This window comes from Nyctibius grandis, chromosome 6 (genome assembly GCF_013368605.1).
Source record: "Nyctibius grandis isolate bNycGra1 chromosome 6, bNycGra1.pri, whole genome shotgun sequence".
NCBI classification, from domain to species: Eukaryota; Metazoa; Chordata; class Aves; order Nyctibiiformes; family Nyctibiidae; genus Nyctibius; species Nyctibius grandis.
This window is the reverse complement of record NC_090663.1, coordinates 55,365,705-55,380,141: the sequence shown is the minus strand read 5'-3', so window position 1 is coordinate 55,380,141 and position 14,437 is coordinate 55,365,705. Positions and strand designations below refer to the sequence as shown.

The following is a 14,437-nucleotide window of genomic DNA, read 5'->3' as shown; positions in this document are numbered from 1 at the left end:
GTTAATATGAGTAAAGCAGCCTTAATACTGTCACAGAAAGCATTTCCTAACAGATATTAGTCAGTTACACTAGTTTTTGGAATAGGATCAAAACTAGTCTGACTCTCTTCTTACTAGATGTTGAATTATTTCTGCATGTTCAGCTGAAGAAGTCTGGAGATGGAGATCTTCTGCTACTGAGAACATCTCCAGCAGCAGATTATCCTCTAAGTGTAAACTGACTTTCACATACGGAAAGGACTGAGTTCAAGGTGGTGTTCAAAACTCCATAGGAACACGAAGCAAAGAACTGTTTCTCAGTCCATGAAAGCTAAATGATAAGGAATGGCTCATAATGAAGCTTTCTAAATACCATGGTGAGCACATTTCCCTTGTTACTTTACCATACAAATTGTATTTGTAGTTACCACTGAATTGTTACTGTGATGTGAATGAGAAGCAGTTGTAAAGAGAAAGGATTCTGCTGCAAAACTGGGGACCAAGCTGGAAACTGTTAGAAACAGGCATCACTCTAGTCATATACCACAAATATTTACTCCTTCATATGAGCTGAAAGTGTGACACAAAATCTCTAGTAGGCAGTGATCCCCACAAAGAGTTTGCAACTCCTTGAACTAAAATACTAATTTAGAGTTAAGACTTTTCTTCATGACATGACTCCCCTGTTCTTTCTGGGAATTACAGAGATTTTTAAATAGTACTAATCCTCACTAGCAGATGGTAGTAGCACTTTGTCAGAGCATTATTACATTTAAGTTAACACTTTGGAATTTTAATGCAACAGTTCCAAGACATACTCCTCAAACCCCTCCATAAAAGAGCTATTTCAAAGCTTACATATACATCTGCTGCCATCCACTGACTTCTTACCATCATGAGAAGTGACCTTGGAAACAGCAGTATTAAAAATTATAAAATACCTTATAATCCAAAACAGTCAGGGGGAATTTGTGAAACGAACCGCAACCGGTAACCTCTGTTGTACTGCTGAAGCAATGCTAACAACAAAATACTTCGATGTAGGGGCCTGGACCGTGGGAAAGTTATAGAGAGAACATACCAGTACACTGTTATGTAACAGCATGAGTTAGCAAGAAAGCATAAGGATGTGGCTTGCTTAAGTTTATAGTAAGTATCCAATTAGAACAGTAGAAGTGGCACGCAGCCAGATTGTGTACAATACTTGTAGCCAATAGCTTAGTGTGTAACCGTTACATAAGAGAGTATGTAGGTTATAAAAGAGTGTGTTAACCAAAATAAAGGGGACTATCAGAGCATCATATTGGTGTGCAGTAGTTCCTTCCTCACGTGGACCCCAACACTTCTCCATGGCACTTACTCCTGAACCTGCCTCAAAAACCCAACACTGGTTGTTCCTAAGTAGCAGACATTTGATAATTCACTGCAGATGCCTGGGGGTGAGAGGGAAAGAAAACGGCACATGCTTGTTCTACAGGGAAGGTTAGGCAGAATGAAGGGATGGGGGTTACAGGGATGACTTTAACAGCTTCCAAAGCACTGACAATTTCAATATTCTATTTGTTACTCCAAGCTAGTGATACAAAATGACACAAGGACTTTGTTTATATAAAGTTAGCCTCTCTCTCCCTTTCATATTCTGGACAGGAGTCTGTAAACCTAGTATTTTCTGAAAACAGTTGCACTCCTTACTTGACACAACACAAAGAGCCAATTAATTCTAGCCTCAGGGACATTTGGCAGTCTTACAAAAAACGGCAGAAAAAAAATGCATCCCTTAAAAAAAAAAAAGCTAAAAAAAAACCCATGGTACTTTAATGAACAGCTTTTTTTTTTTTTTTTCCTCCTAAATCCTGCAAAAGATGATTTTCAGCAATAGCAGTTTTCAAATGCTATCATTATCTACCTTCCCCTGAGGAAGTATTTACCTCCTTCTCCCATACATCACTCAGCCCTGTTATTAGAGATCATTGATCTCAAAGAGAAAAATATTTTAAAAGCTATTATCTCCAACTCTTATTATATCTCATTTAGAAGAAATACAAGTCCTTGACTATCCCTCTGCTACTTTGAATGGGGGTTGGTCAAGGCTGGTGTTGACAGAAAACCAGACTTCAGCCTCAACAGCCCAAATGAGGACATATGTCATAGGATAACCATGAAAGCAGATCCACTCACCACTCTGGAGCTTCACTGAAGAGAGGTCTAACTTTTAATGAAAGCTATGCAGCTATTCAAGAGTGGAGAAGAAAGCTAGAGCTCTCCCTCTCACTCCACAGAAGGCACCACAGGCTTTGAATCCAGAAGCACGCTGCATTACTTTCCCTTTCCTTCCTTCTCAGATCAGGTCAAAAATCAATAGAGCAGAAGCTGTGGCTGTGTGTATCCCTTCCTCCCACTCACCAGCCACAGAAGCTGAGCTTACATAGAGGCACAGTACAGACCAGCAATAAACTGCTTCACAGAGGACGCAAAGGAGGATTATTTAATCAGAGGGATAATGCTAAGGCACAGGAAGGTATGGTATGCTCGGAGTTATCCTGGGAGCAAAGGGGTGGAAGACAACACTTCAGCACTCATTGTTTGCATCTGTGTACAACAGTATTAGACAATACAAAAATGAATCTCACTTTTCTGTGAAGTAACCAGGCACAATTATCAGCTACAGAAAAAAAAAATTAATATCTACCAAACAAATCAAATGCTTTACAGAAAAACTATAGAGGCTGGACAGGGAGAAACAATCCCATTTTCTAATGTATAATTTAGTTTCTTTAAAACTTAATATTATCTTCTAGATACATTGTTCTCAAAACATGGTTTGCATTATAGTATTATTCTTTTTAGTAATATTTGGGCCATTGCAGTGCTTCACTCCTTTGGATTTCCCAACTTTCCTCATATGCATACACATATACCTCCTCTATACGGCCTGTCCCAAATGTTTAAAGCCCAGTCTCCAGCCCACATAGTCATAACTTTACCTGCTATTCCCTAGAAGTATCCTGTAGTCTTACAAAGCTAGCCTGGCCCATCACTCAGGTTAGCCCCCTCCAAAAGTTTCCTGCACCCCTTCAACACCCAACCAACTCCCACCACTGCTAACCACAATCCTCTACTCCCTTCCAAAGCTGCCACATAGAAGGTACCACCAGAACCTTCCCCACAGTGCTCCTGTTCCCAGAGCCTCCAGCTGCAGAGAAACCCCTGATAACTCTTTGTTTCCTGCAGACTCATGCTGCAAACTCCTCCTCTCCTTGCAGCTAGACACAGCATCAATGATGTCCCTGAGACATCATCCTCTGTGATGGTGATGCCAAGCGCTGCTGATCATTCCCTGTCTAGCATATACATTATATACGGGACACACTTTTCTCCTGCCCATTCCCCTCAGCCGTTTTATTTGACATAGTCCCTACACTCTTTGCAGTACTGGCAAAAACGAGAGCACTTTTTTCAAGTAGATGGGTGTTTCTCATATATCTCCAGAATGCAATCCAATTCCATAACAGGAGAGCTACTCCAAGGAGTTAGAAAATCATTTCTCTAGACCGTTTCAATAATATTCCAATAACATTCTAGAAACTCTGCAAGGCTAGCTAATGAGGCTGCAGATGCTTTCAGAATCACAGATTATATTTAAATATCTCTTTTAAACAAAGTAGGGCATTTTGCAACATATATTGTTCCACTTTCCCAAAAAGGGCTCTTTCCTTTCTACCTAGACGTCTTTCAAAACTGTACTATGGAATATTTGTCCAAACAAAAGAGACAGAGAGCATCCATGTGCATAACCATGCATTAGTTCCTGTGCTAGGTAAAGCCAGAGAGCAATATTTTGGCAGCTGATAAGATAATGACTGTTTTTATTTTGCCAGTTAACCAATGTTATTGTCAATAAAGCATTGTAGGTAATGATTATACATACATTACTGCCCTTCATTTGCCGTCAACTTCTCCTAACCTCACAGCACTGTAACTTCTGTTATGACGTGCCCCAAACCAGGAAGCACTGACATCAGCCACACCGCACCTGCCCCCCTCAGCACATCCCTGTAGACATATCTATGTGCTTTCATTCCTTCGCACCCAGAGTGATCATTCACGAACATGAATAAACAAATCTGTCTCTTAAAAGACGCCAAAATATTTGTAGCTTTGTCTCCTGGCGTACAAACTGTTTGCACAGTTGGAGAGATCCAAGCCCTTTCTTTTGCTTCATCTTCAAATCTTCTCACAGCCAACTTTTTGTTTCATATTTGTACAGCTTCTAGCACAGTGGGGTGCCATTTCATGATTTGTATTCATATTATGACTTCTTGTCTGTAAGTAAAAAGCTTCCCAAATCTCTGTGTTGTTACTTAACGTGGAAACTAATGTAATCCCAAATTAAAGAAAAAAAAAAAATCAAATATTTAAAAAAAAAAAAAGAATCCCTCTGATTACTGAAAAAGTGTGTGTTTACACTTCATATATGCATACATTAATATATACCCCATTGCTTGTTATTAACCTGTAGCATGGAACTGGAAATTTAAGTAGTACCTGAGTAGTACATTTTAAAAGATATTTATAAGTAAATATATCAGTGGATATGCTGCAAATACTGCTTGGGTCTATATGTTCACAAAGGGAAGAACTGAAGAAAGACTAGCCTTAAGCATGATAACCAACTTTTGGAGGTATATTTGTTTCAAAAGAGGTCAAATAAGTGGAACTCCAGAGAAATAAAAAGCAACTTTATCTGTCCAAATAACAGATATTTGTGTTATGGTATGTTTAACTTTATTCTTCCTGGACAGAAAAAAAAAATATATTTAAGAGTATAGAACATAGCAACCATCACAACTGCTTGCCATGAACTTAGAATACAAGAGAGAAAGAAATTAATAAAAACAGTGAAAGGGAGATGTGTATTTTAATACAACCAATAATAGCTATCACCTTTCACTTGCCATTTAACACACAGTCTGTACTGTACACTAGCTGTATATGCCAGTACCAGATCTTTTCTACTGTCTTTTTCCCTTTAACAACTCTCCAGTACATGAAATGGTTTAAAAACATTCTCAAATGTTTAAGCTGAACGCTAGAAAGACTGCAAGAAGGCAAAGGGTATACAACAACGAATATCCTTGCTTAATAGTGTTTGGTCCGGAGATATCCCCACTGTGTGCTTTCAGCCTGTGGTATACTGCCAGACAACTTTTAATACTGGTTGCAATCAGTGCGGTAACTCTGCAATAGTCTCGTGTCACCTGAGAAGGACAACTGACATCTTCAAAACATCTCAATGGCTCAGGAACCTAAGCTCGACTTGCAGTCAGTCAGACTTCAGCTCCTGCGCACTTTAAAAGAAAAAAGTCAAGTTACTGTCTGTCATCAGGTCTGGGTCCCAAACACAGGTTTTGAGTTGGAGTCCCAAGGCAGGGAAGCGTGCCCTTTGCACATTTTCATTTCTCTGTTTAAAACGGATTTGCAAGAGTGGTCATTGTTATATCTGTACACGTTAAAATAACGCACAGCAAATCCAGGCCTGACATCCAGGTCTGCTGCTACGCCATCCTCTGCTCTCTCCAGAGCTCTCATCTGGTGCTACTTTCCACAGCACCAGAGTGGTGCTATTTGATTCTGATTTATCACAAGTGAATTATTTTAATGAAATCACCAACTCAATTTAAGCCTCTGAGAAAGATATGGTTGGACTAACAAAAAAATTGTTCTGCAAAACAAGCAATTATTGTTAGGTCACTGGATATTGGCCTTAGCAATCCAACTGATTAAAGAAAGTTAATGATTTAAAAAGCAATGAGGAAATAAGAGATTAAATTCTTTAAATCTCCATGAAAGACTCCAAGAGGAATTTTACAGTGATTTTCACTGCATATTTTATTAGACATGTGATATTTTATTCATGGGTAAAACAAACATAACAATTAGGAATAATTAGCATTTCAGCACAGAGTGTTATCTAATAGGTTAAAATACACTTATAATTCTTCATTTAAATTCTGTATCTTCACATTTTCCCCTTTCTGGTTCAGAACTTTTCCATTTAGCATAGCACTTACAGGAACATTATACAGCTCGTGAAGAAACAGAAACAGAGAGAACTAGTGGCTCTTGCCTTTGATATCTTATTTTCCCCCGCCTCCTTGCATTTTTACTCATTTTTTTTTCAATTTCCTCTTAAGCATAGCTTGTCAGATAAAACCAGCAAAACTTTCAGGAAACATTTCCCTTTCATCTTTTTTTCCACCCTACTCCCCCATCATTCCAGAACTAATGTGTGCAATGGAAATCTACTTTAAATCTAACCCTGCACTTCCAAATCCTTCAGTTTACAGTTGAATAGAACTACTGTATTTGTCTCTGTATCACCTGTTCCACTGTAACTTTAAGGCTACACAGAAATGCTGTAGTTACTGTATTATCCTTTCTCACTAAGTAAGTGTCACTTTTTATGGTTTTTTTTTTTTTTAAATGCAACACTTAGACCTCACAGAATATGCCTTCCTTGAGCTGATGCAGTTACCCAAAGCAGGAACAAGACTCTCCAGCTGAACTGCACTCTGTAGTACAATACAGGGTACGAAATACCTCTTTCTCTGAATTAAGTATATTGTCACTGCAACTAGGATATAAATTTTGAACCTTACAAAATTACAGCACTGCAAAATTTCAAGCTCATTCCCTTGCCAAGTTTCATAACCGTCATCCAAACGCCGGTACACTTCATCTACTAACCTTCAATTTCAGCCTGTGTCCTCCATGTTACACAGATCAGTTACAACTCTCCAAGTCATATAAACCATTATTAATTACAGTGGTTGCAGACACAAGAGAATCTTTCCCTTACTCCATCATCTCACAACTGCTTGGCCAACAATAACCAGAAAGTAAAGCCTGACTCCTATAATGAAGAATAGCAGAGGAAACTGCCTTGCTGGTGCTCATGGGAAGAGACTGAAGTACAGAAAGATACGGCAGGAAAGACATCTTTCCTCACCCACTCTTTCTCTAAGTGCTTCCATTTTAGCCTCTATGTTTAAATTAGTGTCAAGAATACACAATTAAATTCTACTTTGTAGTGGGAGACAACAGTACTTCCTCTTCTCCGCACGCTGCTTCAAATGCACGAGCCAGCTAAGAACTGCGCCCAAAGGTTTTGCTCAGGCCTTCCTTGCCTGCTGTTGAGGATGGTTTAACCAGCACAGCACCACACTTACTTAACATGCATTTAGCACATATTCCGTGCCAAGTATCACTTTGCACTAGCTCAGTATTGCACCTTCTCCAGTACAGTCTAGTAGCCTAGATGGGCAAGGAAGGCATGGTCAGCATCACTCTAAAAAAGGCCAATGTCGCTCGCTTTGGTAACTACTGCAAGCAACAGGTCAACTCCTACTTGCTAATGGACATAGTAGATAGTGCAGAAGATAACACCATAAAAGGAAAGGAATTGCATCTGTATCCAAGAATCTCAGTAGGAAGCCAGTTGCTAGACAGCCAGTCAGTCTAGGGTACAAAATGCCCCAGAGAAACATGAGCTTTCATGCTTCGTTAACAGTGTATCACCTGAAGTCAACATTTTGCACATACCAAGCTAACATTTATCCTAATATACTTACACAACATGTTTTCAGAGTTTGATTATTTTCTCATATTTGCTCAAAATATAGATCATTTTATGAATACTGTTTCCTTTTCCTAATGGTCTCTCTTAAGTCCAAGCAGCAACAGTAATTGTCTATGTCTAATAATTTTTTTAAACACTGAAGATATAAAACACAAACCATGTTTGGAAAATATGTAGATGAAAAGAGGTTTACCATGCTGTCATATATAATTCAGGTAATCAGGAAAATTAACTAGAAACTGATAGCCAAATAGAACTACTCTTTCACATGAACTATTTTTAAAATCATTGTTAGTGTGCTAAAAAAAAAAATAAAAAATCAAGCAATGGAGTAGCAGTGACAAAGAGAAAAAATACAAACCTCAAATAGCAAAAGCCTCCAATAAATTTCAGCCAAAAACAGACTGTCATGGCAGATTATAGATAGCTATATATCAAATGGAAGAAAGTGATGTAAGTTCAAGTCTATATCTAGGGAGTAACCTAATGGCATACAAAAGTCATCTCCTGCCAATACCACTTGCTTTACAGTGCCAGGGAGTGGAAAAGAACCATACTTAATGCCTTTGTTCATTAAGTTAAATGAACCTTAGTTGGTAGGTTTATGTAGTCAGAGTCTTAAAAGATTTTTCTCCAGTGTGTTTTTTCAAATATGGCATTGTGAGAATAAAGACTCTGCACATCCAAAAGTAGTCATCTGAAAGCACACAGCAGCAGCAGTGATTGTCATGTCAGGCATTTGTTAGGACACCACTAGAAAATGGATGGCTGGGTTTTTTCTCTGTCTTTATCAAGGACAAAGCACTTGAAATAATGCTAAGAATTATTTAAGAATTATTTAAGAACATGAAAAGGAGCCGCTTACAACTCACGGGCTCAGTTTAAAATCTTCTGAAGTCAACTAAGCGACTCACCTGGATTATGACAGACTCTGGATCAGGCCCTGGTGATCCCTAAGAAACACTCCAGAAAGCAGTGACACCTAATGGCAAACATGCCTTTGGAGGATAGCAAGCTGTAATCTATGGCATGGAAAATTATCCCTCTTTAGCTTCAGAGTAACTAGCACTAAAACACATTACAGGGACCAAAATACTATTGCAAATCTAAGCACCTGGGAGAGTTTAAGGAATAGCGCACATAGAAACACAGAGTATGTCACGCATGCTGTGCATTTAAGTAGAACATAGTTACTAATAAAACCTACTGGCTGCTAAACCACAGGCACACTGTATTCCAGGTCTTTATTCATATGTATGTTTAAAATAAGCAAGTAACCTTGGCAAATTCTAGAGCAGGGAAAACAGAGACCTCGGAGCTCATCTGTAGACACTATATGTGCATAGAGACTTATTTGTTTTTAATAAATCTGTTTTGCTTGCTCGTCCTGTGCTAAACAATACACATGTGAGAGTACTGTAACGAACAGTTAGTGACATACACTACATACCTTCTAATGAGGCTTTACCAATAGCACAGCAAATTAAATTCCTATTACCAACACACAACACAAGCCAACCTGCATTGTAGTACACCAGCTTACAAGAAGAAATGTGGACATAGATACCACCAAGCTAGAAGACTCCCTTTCTCTTACAAAAAAATTTTACATTTTAAGGGCACTACCAATATCCACAGAAGTAGTAAGCAATAAACCCCATGTTGGAATTGAAGAGCTTAAAAGTATGAACGAAAACTCAGGACCCAGCAATGCTGGGACCTTGTCTAACACAAGGAATGCAGCAGTCCTGGCCCGCGAAGTAGAAAAGCTGAGAGGAGTTAGGGGAGAGCAGATCCAGTTTTTCTCTCAGGAAAAAAAAACACAGTATATATAAAAAATATATATTAAAAGCATAGGTATAAATATAGTAAAAGCACATATAATATATATAACTATATATTGTATATATTTCTGAACTTGTTGAAAATAAAAAAGCTAAAAGGCAGTACGCAACTGGCTGCATATGACTGAAGCCACTGATGAACGTAAAAAAACAACTTGAAGTAATCAAGGTGCCTGAACTATTGCTGCACACCAGTGCGATGAATTAGCCTTTAAAAATACTTTAGTGTATTTTTTCAGCAAAAATTCTTGTACCATAGTATGTGACAGCTGCCCTAGGTGATTTTTCTGCACCTAACACACACATATTTGCATATATGTTTCTATAGGCACAATAAGAAATCCATATGCACGTACAGATGTATTACTATGTACATGTCAAGGGAAAAAAATGAGCACAAAGTACAAAATATAAAACCGTGAGACCATCAGCTGTAGAAGATACAAAGCATACACAAATTGTGCAGTTTACAAGGAATGCCACCTAATCCCTGCTTAATTAAAGCACTGTTCTAAACTCCTGTTTAGGGAGTGAGGAGTGTGGGACAACTGATGTATGAAGAAAATATCAGGCAGCGTGGCTAATCTCAAAGACTTTGGAGCTTTCAAGCTACATAAATCAGAGCGACTTTTTGAATAGCCTCATAAAACACAATCATTGCCATTCCACTCACGACTTTCAGATTCTTCCTACAGCATACAGATCATTAGGAAACTTCTAAGCAATCAAGTAATGTGGGGCTGATGAAATTACTCAATCAATGCACGGGCTGAGAGAAGCAGCATAATACAGAATTGCACAGTTCTGACATGGTAACCCTGCCCCTTTCTTTTTTTTATATAGGGGTAAGGAAAATTACAGTGGAGTCGATTCATTTCAACATTTTCACAAGAGTGCCTAATGTAGTCTTTCTGAACTGCCAGTTCCTATTTATAATAGCAGGGCAGCAGAAACGTACAGGCTATAAGCAGCCCTACCAACGTTTAAAACATGATATAGGAAAACTTTTATTTTTAAATGTGTGCATCTACATACACACAGACTGGCTCTAATGATCAAAAGCAGCAGCTATAATCATTCAAAAGACAGAAATATGAAAAAGCGTATCACAGCTAAATACCAGTCACCATACCCCTCCCACTGCCATCACCAAGTCGTTAATCTCTACTCACTAAATGGTAACATTTTCTGTCATTGTCTAAGAGAGAGCTGATAACATAATTCGATACAGAAAACATCCCTTTACAGGAAACACATCAAATAACACCTAGGTAAGCAAAAGAGTTAGTGCATTATACTAAAAAAGTAAGTGCTATCAGAAAAAGGGTAACGCACAGGTAACATGTTATTTCTTATGACCATCTGCCCCTCCCAAACATGGGAAAATATTTTCCACTTGAATATCTTAACACTGTAGAATGAGAAAAAGATAATGCATTTATTTTGTTTGTTGCCTAAGGCATCACTACTACCTCTGGCAGTATTTCTTTTCCCCTGAGCTGAGCATTTTGGTTTCTTCTTTGGCTTTATGAATTCTTCTGTAGTTAATTTGTTCATAGAGTACCCTACTACTGCTTTTCATAACTCATATAAATAAATACAGTTTATTATTTATGCCTAAACATTTTATACATAAGTTTAGTCAGTACAAGTGGAAGAAAACAAAAGGGGGTCAGAACATCCAGGTCACAAAATACAGTGGTGTTACCAGGGGCCAAATTTTCATCTGTGAGCTGTACAAGTTAGAATATTTAGCTGTCTACCCATTCCGTGTTAAACTAGTTCTAACTTCAGGTCATCTGTTTTCAGTGTATCCATTCTAATAGATTTAAAGCTCTGTGTAACAATTATCAGTTTGCCATTTTCATGGCAACATAAACCAGTCTATAAAAGAGGTAATCCCCTTGTGAAGTGTACTAGTTGTCTCTCAAGACAAACTAATCGTGTGAGAAGCAACTACTTTGTTTTTTTTTTTGCTCTTGATGAGGATATACTGTGTTGATACATCTAATCACTAACAGCATTATAAAAAACATCAGTGGTAAAATGTGTTGCATTCATCATATGTAAACAAGTGAAACAAACAAAATTGTCATTAACACTAAGAGAGAAAAGATACCGTCTCCCTTGATGCTAGTGCCAAGGCACACAGCTCACCCAGCAACGCTCCGTTAGCCAGGAGGGTGGGAGACAGGTGACAGCAAAGAAACTCCTCATCTGCTACGCAGTCAAAATTTCCCCCCCAAATCCTAAGATTTGATCGGCTTGTTACAAGCTCCTAAGAAAGAAATCGTAAGACATAACCGTCTCCTAGTGTCGCTTTGACAGTCTACAACTGGGAAGAATTTAAAAAAAGTAATTCTTCCTTTAAAAGGAGGGCTTAAAGTGCTGCCTCCCCTGTGCAGTATTTGATGCTCTAGTCGCACACAGCCAAAGGACTGACCCCTATAAAGTTGCGGTACCTAAGGGAAGCGGTAGCCCGTGGCCTCCGGGCTGGGGGATGCTACACGACAGGCTGGCGCATCGCTGCCCAGATACCGGTGTCCTTCCCGCTCTTCCCGCTTCCCCTTTCACAGAAACCCGCTACGGATCCCCCCGACAGGCACCAGCAGACATATTTAAAAAGCCAACCCCGGGGAGAGCGGCGTCTGCCCCACGGCCGGGGCCGGCACCGCCCCGGGGACCTCCCCAAAACCCCGGCGGGACCCTGCCCCCCCAGATGCACCTTCCCCGGGGCAGCGCGGCGCCGGCCGGCCGCCCGCCCCCGCTCCTCCTGCGTGCGGTGCCTGCAGATGGGCGAGCGGCCGCGGGGGAAGCGCCCTCCTCTCCTCTCCCCACGCAGGGGGGGCGACCCGCTCTCGCCAGTCGCGGGAACAAAACGCCGCTCGGCAGCCGGGGTCGGCGCTTCCCAGGGATGCGCCCACCGAGGGGGAGGGCTGCCGGGCCGGGGATGGCTCCGGATAACGGGGAGAGAGGGGAAACGGGCGGCAGGGGGGAAGCCCGGCTCCCTCTCGCCCGGCCTGCCACGCCGCCGCGGCCGGGAGGGGGGGCCCGCCGCCGCTGCCAGCTGCCCCCCTGCACCCGCCGCCGGCGGGGGAGGCCGGTACTCTTCCCGGGCGCCGCGGCCCCAGGAGGCGCCCGGCCGGCCGGCGGGGTGGCGGCCCGGGAAGGGGGGGGCGCAGGGCAGCCGGAGCACCCCCACCCCTGCGGCCGCCCGCCCGCCCGCGGGAGGGGAAGCGCTCACGTTGCCAAACCACCTGTTCCTCCGCGGGAGAGGAAGGCGGGATGTAGGGGAGGTGAAGGAAGGAAGAGAGGGGGCTTTGCGTTGCTGTCACGGTGGTGTGGGAAATAGGGGGAGGCTTGGGGTCCCCCCGCCCGAGGGCGAGCCGGGGCAGGAGGAAGGCAAGCTGGAGCTGACGGGCTGCGGGGAGGGACCGGGGAAGAGCCCTAGCCCTGGCCCCCTCACATCGTCAGCCGCGCAAAACGTCTAAAGGTCTAAAGCACACACATACCCCGCCGACAAGAAACCTTTACACAGAGCAGCAGGAAGAAAAGAGGACGCGTAAGATCCTGGTGGAAAGCAATTGTAAAAGGGGAACAAGCAAACAAAAAAGCAAGCAAGGGCTAAAAGAGAGCAGGGGCTGCGGAGGGAAGGCTGCCAAGAGGGGGAAGGTTGCAAGGGAGAGCTGGAAAAGTGTCCAGCAGCACCAGCAGACGCAGCATCCCCTTACCGATATGAATGATTGAATCTGCAATCGCCGATTTCCAGGTTCGAGTCCAACAGACGGACACGACCAGGATGATGGAGAAAACTTCCATCTCCTCCGCAGGTCCACGTTTTGTAACAACAGATCTCTTCGCCGAACGGTGCCACCGCGGAGGATAGCGCGGCGCAGGAAACCCAGGAGTTTGAGATGCCGCCGACGGAGCGTGTAAATCCCGGTGGCTGGCGCACAGCCGCGGCTGGGCAGGGAGCGAGCCCGGGGCTCCGAGCGCCTCACTCCTCGGGGAACCCCCGCGTCACTTCGGGGGGCTCCTGGGCAGCACCAGAGTTGCTGGGAGCGCCGGCAGCAAATCCATCCAGCCCGGGCGCCGCCGCGGGCAGCAGCCGCCTCTGCTGGTCAGACAATCCCCATCCTTCCGCCGGGTCCAGGGATCCGCTCGGTCCCGGCTGCTGCACAGCAACTTCCAAGCCACACCACGCACACGCTCACACACGCACACACACACACAGAGACAAACCCTCTTGGCCAGAGAAGCCCCAGGAGCCCGCAGCAAATAGCTGGCCTTCAGCGAGGGAGGAGGAGCGGGCAACCGGGAGCGCAGGCGAGCCCGCTTCCAGCAACCAGATTCCTGCAGGAAAAGCCCTCCCGGAGGCCAAAAAACAAAGTGAACTTCAAGGTAATGCAGATAGTAATGCAGAGATTTCCCCCCACCCTTCGCTTAAAAAAATTGCTTCCCACAACTGGATGAAAAAAAATAAAGAAATCTGCAAATCAAGCCCAGCGTGCTGTCTCTGTCGCGCAAGGTAGTGGTTGGACAGGGCAGGAGCGAGAAGAGTGCCCGGAGCAAGGCTGAGGAAAGCAGATGATGATCTGCAGGTTGCTTTTGGAGCTGCCTTTGCTGGTGGGATGCAGAGAGAGCTGGCAGCTCCAGCACCAGCCAGCACGTTGCCTAGAAATGGATCACCTAGGAGAAGGAGAGCGAGCGAGAGATAAGTGCTATCAGCCAGAGCGGGAGAAACAGAGAGCGAGCGAGTGCGCTTCTCTCTAATAACCACCTCCTCCCCCTATCTGCAATGCAAGGGAGAAACAAAATAGAGCTCTCATCTCCCTTGAAATCTTCAGCTGGGACTAAGGAAGAGACATAGACAGCAGTGCATGCAGCCTAAAAATACGTTAGGGGGAGGAAAAGGCGGGGGGGGGGGGGGGAGGGGGACATCTTTTCAAAGTGTTATGCTTAGCTTAAAAAAAAA

The 14,437-nt window shown here is 42.8% G+C and overlaps 1 protein-coding gene across 2 annotated transcripts in view; it reads right to left on the bottom strand.

Annotated features, from left to right (window-relative positions):
- Positions 1–13,281, bottom strand: part of GRID2 (glutamate ionotropic receptor delta type subunit 2) — a 774,093-nt gene extending 760,812 nt beyond the window's left edge. For both annotated transcript variants that reach the window (XM_068403567.1, XM_068403569.1), the window contains exon 1: positions 13,194–13,281. In XM_068403567.1, coding sequence (XP_068259668.1) covers positions 13,194–13,281 — 88 coding nt within the window. The remainder of the gene's footprint in view (positions 1–13,193) is intronic.
- Positions 13,282–14,437: the final 1,156 nt, after the last annotated feature.